Below are 7896 nucleotides of genomic sequence, written 5' to 3' on the forward strand. Positions count from 1 at the left end.
GTCCGGGGATTGGGGTTCGTCGCTTCCGCACCGAACGTTGAAGTCTTTCGATCACCAAACAGCAGACTCTCGCAGAAAATCGTCATATTTGGCCACAGGAAAAAACAAAAAAACAGTACACCACCCGAACATCCGTCATTCGGGCCCGTCTGTCCAGTTTTTTGTCCACTCAGTTCCTCTTCATTGTTAAATTTTGAGCGTATGAGGGGAAAAAACGGCAGATAAATGTGACTTTTTTGTGCGCTCTCCCAGTGACTTTTGTACTAACCTTTTCCGTAATTGTTCGATCCGTCGATCCTTCGGTGGACCGGGGTCGCAGCAATTCACCACAGGACGGGTTCCGAAGTACGGTGACGTGCCTGTACTTGAGAAGTTGGCGCCACCGTTAGCACCTTCGAAGCTTCGATTATCGAGAGGGGTGTACACACCACAACCGGGCCCGTGGCCAGCAACTGTATGCTACTAGAGGAAACCTAGCCAGTAGCCAGCGATAGAGTGTTCACTTCTTCGCTTTTTAGATCAACCACACACGTACACACGCACACGACACGGCGATAACAGCCCGTATTTGCTTTGTCACGTAATGTTTGGCCGAATTCGTCACCACACGCGATCGCGATCTTCGGCTTATGCTGTGGACGCCTCCTCCCAACGGGACGGATCCTGACCTGGAATGTCCCTGTTCGCCGGTGGCTCGCCAACGGACTGAGACACTCCGGAGACCGAGAGACCCACGCAGCCTTGAAGAAGGTAGACCTCGAAGGCTGGCTGCTGGCAGGCAGCAGCTGCTCCGCAGCAGCAACAGCCGACGCTCCGATCTGGTCCGGGCTCACAGGTGGTACGCGGTGGCGGTGGTGCCCACAACGACGATGATCATGCTGTTGGATCGCCGCTCGCCTGCACACTGAAGTCTCGTCAAACCAATAGGCAAATCATAACCCACAGCGCGCCCCCGGGTCGGGTCGGGCTGATTGTCGAAAAACGAACCACGCTGGGTGATCGCTGGCGTGTTGCGCGAAATGCGAGAAATTCGAAAAGAATCCAACACGCGCACGCGTGCCAGGGAAGGTGCTGTGTGCTCTCGCTCCCTCACTCGGCCGGTAATAAAATATTACTAATGACCGAAATTGATTTTTCTTCGAATCGGTCAAAAGATCCATCGGGCTAACCAACACCAGCGCAATCGCGGATCCGTGCCAGCCGGGCCGGAGTCGGTTTGGCCCCGACCGGCCTGGGGTACAAACTCATCCGTGTCTCCGGTGTATGTGTTGGTGCCAGACACCGAGGTGGGCCGCAGCGGGTGCGGCGCGGGTAATGAATCTAACAATGGCAATACACAGCTTCCAGCAAGAGGCGGCCATCGGAGCGAACGAGAGAGCGGATTAGAGTAAGACCCAGCACAGCAGAGTGAGACAGGACCCTCGGCCGCCCGGGAGTCGGGCGGTGGTGATGGTGGCCACGAAGGTACAAATCTTCGGCAGATTAGAGAAACGCGCTGCCGGAGGCCGGGCGGAGAGCCGCGCCACTCGGCGCACCGACTGAGAGGTCGTCCCAAAAAAATGTGCGCCTCGAAAACGAAACGAAAAAAGTACATTCCATATTTGTTTACCTTATTTTCGAGTCTCGCTGTCTGCAGACGCACAAACACAGGCGCAAGCACACACCACCCCGTGTACGATCCGCGCCAAGCCACCGTCCCGGGTCCCGGGAACCCGAATCCGGAACCGGGTGTGAAATGCTTCGCATCCTTTTCACGCCAATCAACCTGCGCTCTCTACCTCTTTCACGGGCGCATCGCCACAATCGGTGTCCGAATGTGGGTGGTGGTGGGCCACCCAAACCAAGGTTCTTAGTGCGCAGGTCTTCAGTTCTATTCCTGCTGACTATGCTTCGAGGGTGACTTCGAAAAGTTTCACAGGCCCTCATTATCAGAGTTATTTATTTATTTTAACACCATTGCTGACCAGCAACGGAGTAATGGAGCCGCTCTCGGAAAGATCGGGAGGATCGCAAAAAGGATTCACGTTGCGGCCGTGGCAGCCCTGCCTGGTGCTGAAGGCGATACAAAGTGGCGTGTAATGTTTTAATTGTTGAGCAATTTTTTTTTTTGCTCGCTGATTGACCGATCATCGATCGCAGTTTTCTGGGTTGTCTGGACTTTTGCTCCCCAGTTTTATGCTAAGCGCCGCGATGCTGCGCAGGGTAATCATTCAATCTAGACTTCTTTCGGCCAAAAAAGCTGCCCACCCCGAGGGGGCACACACTCCCAAATAGTCTAATTACGGCGTGTTTCATCCAACCACACAGCTCCCAGCAGCTCGGCGCAAAATCGGCGAACAACAAACCGGGTCGCGTGCGGATCCCCGTAAACGGCCGCCGATTGGCGCCGAGCGAGCCGGATGGTCTAACTCACGTGTGCCTTAATTTCGCCAAGCTTTCGCCAGGTGCCCCCGCGCACTAAAAGAGAGATTCGAACTGAAATGATGTTGTTAATGTTGCGTTCCGGGCCGGGGCGACCGGAAGTGTTCGCACTAGTTCATATCCATTTGCGCGCGCGTCTTTCAAGCGCCGACGGGCGATGGCGTTATCGGTGGTTCCATTTTAATCGAGCGGCCGACCATCAGAAAAATCCACATTCCCAAGTCTTTGCGGGAGCAAACCAAGCGTTTGGTTGATGAAGATTATTTTGAAAACTTTGTGTTCTATGTAACACTATGAATGATGAGCGAATGATGAGTCTTACATTTCCGGTTCGTGACAGTTGGTCGTTTCATTTTTGAATTCCTCTTTGAAAAGTGTATTTTAGGTTATTACCATAAATTTCCTGATATAAAATAAAGTGATTTTTCCAAGGAACTCATTGACAAAACGCAAAGTTTTTGGAAAAACCGCTACAAACTAGACTTTCATTGATCATTGTTTATGAAGGGAATCTTTATTTGTTTAAATGCAAGTTGTTGTACTAACTTTTTTTGTACACGTTATTTTTAGTACTTGTAAATTACATTTTAAGTTTCATCTGAACAATGAGCGTCTTCCTTTTATATACTCTACAACATGATCGCATTGAACTCTCAACTGCTTTACGATACGCTCAAAGTGTGCAAATCCTACTCTTCGGCTGAGGGTTGAAGTAAAATTCTTTGGGCCCCCCATTTTGCTCGGCCGCAGCTCCAGTGTCGGTCGGTGTGGGTAACTGGAGCTGGAAAATTGCCCCATTCAAAGTCGATCAGCCGAAGCAAACGTTCTTTTCCGGTTCTTCCTTCCGGGCTTTTCCGACGCACTCGGATGCGGACCTAACACTTGCTGCCCCGCCATTAGGGAGCCCCGCCATTAAGCCCTCGCTCCTTACCTGAATCGGATCGGTCGGGATCAATTTGCGCCTCAAACTGATCGCCCCCGTTCTCTACTGCGGTTCTGGCGGAAGAACTCGTTTGGGGTTTAGAAACCCACCCCAACGCCCCAAGTTGAATCTCGGAACAGGCTAACGAGAGGGCTACGCTGGAACTGAATCCGAAAAAAAACACCGGAAAAGTTTGGAAGGGCCAACGATCTGCAGACAAACTTCAGAACGCGTCCGTTTAGCGGTGGAAAATAATTGTAATACGCGCGGGGAGAGTAACAACAACTTCGTTTAGACAACATATGGTCTGTTGGGAAGGCTACGCCCTCTCAATTAGATTCCACTCCGCTGGATGCCTCGCTACTAGGACCACCTTTAGAAGGACCGCCGGTTTTGCGAATGCTTACGAACACACCACAGCAGAGCTGGTGTTGGTTACAAAAAACGCCAAGGGCTGCCAGGCAAGTAGATCGTCTCTAGATCGCCTTATGCTGCATTGTTCAAACGGACAGGTAGCGAACACCAAATGTCCCTTTTGAAACCATTATTACTGCGCAGGTAGCCGTATCGTCCGGAGTGCGGTAGTTACTCTGGCCTTTTTTGTTTCTCGCTCCTCCTAAAACACGGCTACGACGACCTCGTTCCCTTAATCCTTTCCGAGCCGGTCCCATAGACCACCGGCTGCACCGCACTCGATCGTGCTGAAGATCATTTCCAAGGCGTCCTATTTCCAATGAGTTCTGTTGGGCTACCTGTTGGAACGGATTTCGGCAAACACAAAACACCACGGCTGCTACTAGTACGACTGTTGGTACGATCCGAACATGGTAGATTAGGGGTCGCTGCGAATTAGGCATGCAGACCTTGTACTTAGCCCTCCTCAGGGACCTCTACCTGGCGGCATCCTGTGGCATGGAAACATAAAACGATTTAAAACCATTGCCGCGCCGACTTGCCGTCCTAGTCTCGCGTGAGGGTCCTCAATGCGAAATTACTTTCCGGTCCGGCTCAAAACCCGACCCACACAGGTGGGCTTTATCGTAAGCCCCGTGCTGGACAGTTTCGGGGAAAACGAGGATAATTAAAGAAGCGATTTTTTTCCTTCCTTCTTTTTTGTACAACATAAGATGGAAAAACCCTGAAACACACCGGTAAATGGTTGAAGTTGAAGTTTTCGGGCTGACCACAATAAGGCTGGAAGTGGCTTCTCGTTTCTTCTGCTCGTCATCCTCCATCGATCACGGCAGGGTCGGTCTGTGTAGCTGTAAATAAGTCCTGTGCATGTTGTTAAAGTCGATCCTAGACCCAAAACCAACCGACACAGTACGGAAGAGCTTCGCGAAATGTGCCGGCGATTCTTGGAAACAAAACTTGGATTTTTGTCTGCTATTCCAACATCTCCAAATTCGTAGTCGTTACCATAATCGTAAACGCAAGATCAACCTTAGGAACCGAATTAATATCAAGAAACTGCTGCTGCTCTAATTGCTACAAAATCGATCCTTTTCTCGGGACCGCTGCCTCCAATTGACGCCTCAGGCGATGACCTACGTTCCACACGGGTTGTTCCACATGGTAATCAATGGCGCACTCTGGCGGTGCAATCGGTTCGATCGGTTCGCTTCACGGGCACCGGCCAGCGAGCCGGTCGTATCTCTCGGATGACAGCAAGAAACACATACAGAGACAGACAAGTCCTTATCAGCACTGATAGTCTCCGGCGAGCGTGATCGCCCATTGTCGTGGCACCGTGGCCCGTCCGATCGTGGGACACAGTAGTTCGGGTAGTCGATCAGAGAAAAGAACATTTTTGGGACCTCAACAACTTAGCAAGGAACTCAGTGTTTATGTGGTTTGAGTGTCAAATTTTCGATTCCCCCACCTGACGGTCGGTCGATCGTCGTGATCGTCAACATCCGCTCAGAGAATGAGCTCAAAAGCCAGCGATCTCGGAAGCGGAGTGCTGCTGGAGTGGAAAAACCTGACCGTCAGTGTGCGATCGAGCGAGAAGCGCTACTACGGAAGGCCTGGCCACCAGCAGCGGAAGGAAATTGCAATTCTCAAAAATGGTAACGTAATACCGCCGCCAGAATCTGAACCGTGGGCGCACTGATAAGCCAGTGGACGCCGGTGACGGCCACAACAATGTTGCCAATTTCTATTCCACAGCCAGCGGTGCCGTGCGGTCCGACAATCTGGTGGCCATTATGGGGCCAAGGTAAGGACCCGGTGCGCGGAACGCTCTACCCACCGTTCTAACGTTCTCCGTTCGTAGTGGAGCCGGCAAGACCACGCTACTGGCGGCCATTTCGATGCGCATCGGTGGCCCGACGACGGTACACGGCAAGGTGCTCATCAACGGGCTGTACGTGACGCGGACGCAAATGAAACAGCTGACCGGGTTCGTGCCACAGTACGACATCGCCCTCCGGTCGCTGACCGTCGGCGAGCATCTCAGTTTTGTGGTAGGTCCACCACCGTGGACGATTCTATCCCGGCCCGGTTTGATGCGTCTCGATCTTGTGGGTTCGTGGGTCTAGTCGAAGCTGAAGAACGTTGGCTACGCGGCGGTACTGCGCATCGTCAACGAGCTCGGTCTGCAGGGTTGCTGGAACACCCGGATACAGTGTCTGTCCGGTGGCGAACGGAAGAAGGTGAACCTGGCCGGCGAGCTACTCACCGAGCCGGACATTCTGTTCTGCGACGAACCCACGACCGGTCTGGATAGCTTCAGTGCGACTGCCGTCATCGGGACACTACACAGCCTGTGCACTGGCGGTGGCCGGCGGGCCGTGGTCTGCACCATCCACGATCCGCAGTCTCAGGTGTTTCAGTACTTTAGCGATGTGGTGCTGATGGAAGAAACCGGCACCATCCTGTATCAGGGCCGGACGGCCGACATGAGGACGTTCTTCAGCTCGTAAGTTAAACCCGCACCGTAACGGACGCAAGATATCCCATTCTGGATCCCCCTCCATTCCGACAGCATCGGACAGAGCATCCCGGACAATGGCAACCCGGCCGATCTGTACTTCCAACTGGTGAGTCCCGGGCGGATAGTTCCGGCTCGACCCACCGACGCCGAGGATGCGATCCGACGGCAAGAAATCATCCGGAAGGCGCACCGTGAAAATGTGGCCCGCAAGTGCCTGATGACACGCTACCACCAGGCAAAGCTTATACAGAGGCTCACGAACGACCGGCATCGGATTTGCTGGGCCCGTCAGCTCCCCCTGCTGCTCCACCGCACAGCTCTCCACGGGCTACGGAACGTGTGGGAATATCTGACCGTCACGGGCATCTTTATGGTAAGTTCGGCCAGCTCGGTTCGGTGGACCTCAGGCGAGAGTGATCAGCACACGCTGTGTCTAGTTTACCAGCGTCGTGATAGCGGCCCTGTACTTCGAGGTGCGCCCCATCAGCCAGACCGCTATCCAGGACATCCGAGGGGCCCTCTTCCTGATGATCAGTGAGCTGGTGTTCACGATCAGTTATTCTGTGTTCTACACGTTCCCATCGGAGATTCCGTTGCTGCGGCGGGAAGTTGGCGAGAAAACCTACAACCTGTCGGCGTACTACGTCCACAAAGTGCTGTTCAGCGTGCCGAGGGCTTTCTTCGAGACGTTTCTCTTCGTCGGCGTGATCTGTGCGTTCGTCGGGTTCACCACCAACTTCGGCACGTACTGCTACATGGCGACGGTGTCCGGTGCCGCCAGTGTCCTGGCCATGGCTTACGGTACTCTAGTGTGTCAGCGGAACGATAGCAAGCGAACCAATGGTATGTTTGTTTTCGCAGGCTATCTCTTGTCCTGCACTACCGGCTCGATGAGCATGGCGATCGAGGCGAGCAACATCATCTTTCTGGCGTTCATGCTACTCGGTGGCCTGTACCTGAATCTGCGCGCATTCCCGCTCCTGAAGTACCTGTCGTTCTTCTTCTTCGCCAGCGAGGGTGTCTCGGTGTACTACTGGCTCTCGGTGGACGCCATTCCGTGCGTTGCGGTACGACCCAACGGCACCACTGGCACAGTCCCGGCCGGGGCTTGCCTGTCGACCGGGATCGCCGTACTCGAGGATGCCGGGTACGCCACGTCGTACGATGCGCTCCGCCTAAACTATGCCATTTTGGCCACCGAAATACTCGTAGTGCATCTCGCGTCATACACGTTGCTAAGAAACATCATTCGCAAAGCGGGATTCTACTGACTGACCGGCGGGGCGTTGGTACCACGAGGAGCGAGCCCCGACAGTGACGTCCTCGATAGTGATTCATGAAGACTAGATTTGTGTAAAATAAATTTACTGACTTTCGGAAGCCCATTTCGCGGCCGATTCACACGGTCCAGTTCGGTTTTCTCTCCTGGCACAGACACGGTTTTTGATGCACGGAGTGAAAAGCTTTTACTAGAGCGCTCGAGGAACGGACCGCAATCGGATTGCGAACCGCGAACCGTAAATGACGCTAAACGAGGGACCAATTAACTGAAGAGCGTGCGAAACTCGGTGCCGCGATCACTGCCCATCGAAGTACGTTTTCCCCAAAATATCGGATG

At 53.4% G+C, this 7896-nt stretch overlaps 1 protein-coding gene across 1 annotated transcript; it reads left to right on the forward strand.

Annotated features, from left to right (window-relative positions):
- Positions 1-5133: 5133 nt before the first annotated feature.
- Positions 5134-7653, forward strand: LOC131206049 (protein brown). The gene is made up of 7 exons (XM_058198429.1): positions 5134-5412; positions 5513-5561; positions 5619-5808; positions 5884-6263; positions 6330-6651; positions 6716-7079; positions 7140-7653. Exons 1-7 carry the CDS (start codon positions 5271-5273, stop codon positions 7547-7549), a joined length of 1857 nt encoding a protein of 618 aa, XP_058054412.1. The 5' UTR covers positions 5134-5270; the 3' UTR covers positions 7550-7653.
- Positions 7654-7896: the final 243 nt, after the last annotated feature.

The sequence above is a fragment of the Anopheles bellator genome, chromosome 1, assembly GCF_943735745.2.
Source record: "Anopheles bellator chromosome 1, idAnoBellAS_SP24_06.2, whole genome shotgun sequence".
NCBI lineage: Eukaryota > Metazoa > Arthropoda > Insecta > Diptera > Culicidae > Anopheles > Anopheles bellator.

Excerpts from the sequence above, each read along its gene's own strand:
- LOC131206049 (XM_058198429.1), top strand. The coding sequence starts at position 5,271 with ATGAGCTCAAAAGCCAGCGATCTCGGAAGCGGAGTGCTGCTGGAGTGG. Across the intron at positions 5,413-5,512 it reads AATTGCAATTCTCAAAAATG|CCAGCGGTGCCGTGCGGTCC; the intron begins GTAACGTAATAC and ends TCTATTCCACAG. Across the intron at positions 7,080-7,139 it reads TGTCCTGGCCATGGCTTACG|GCTATCTCTTGTCCTGCACT; the intron begins GTACTCTAGTGT and ends TTGTTTTCGCAG.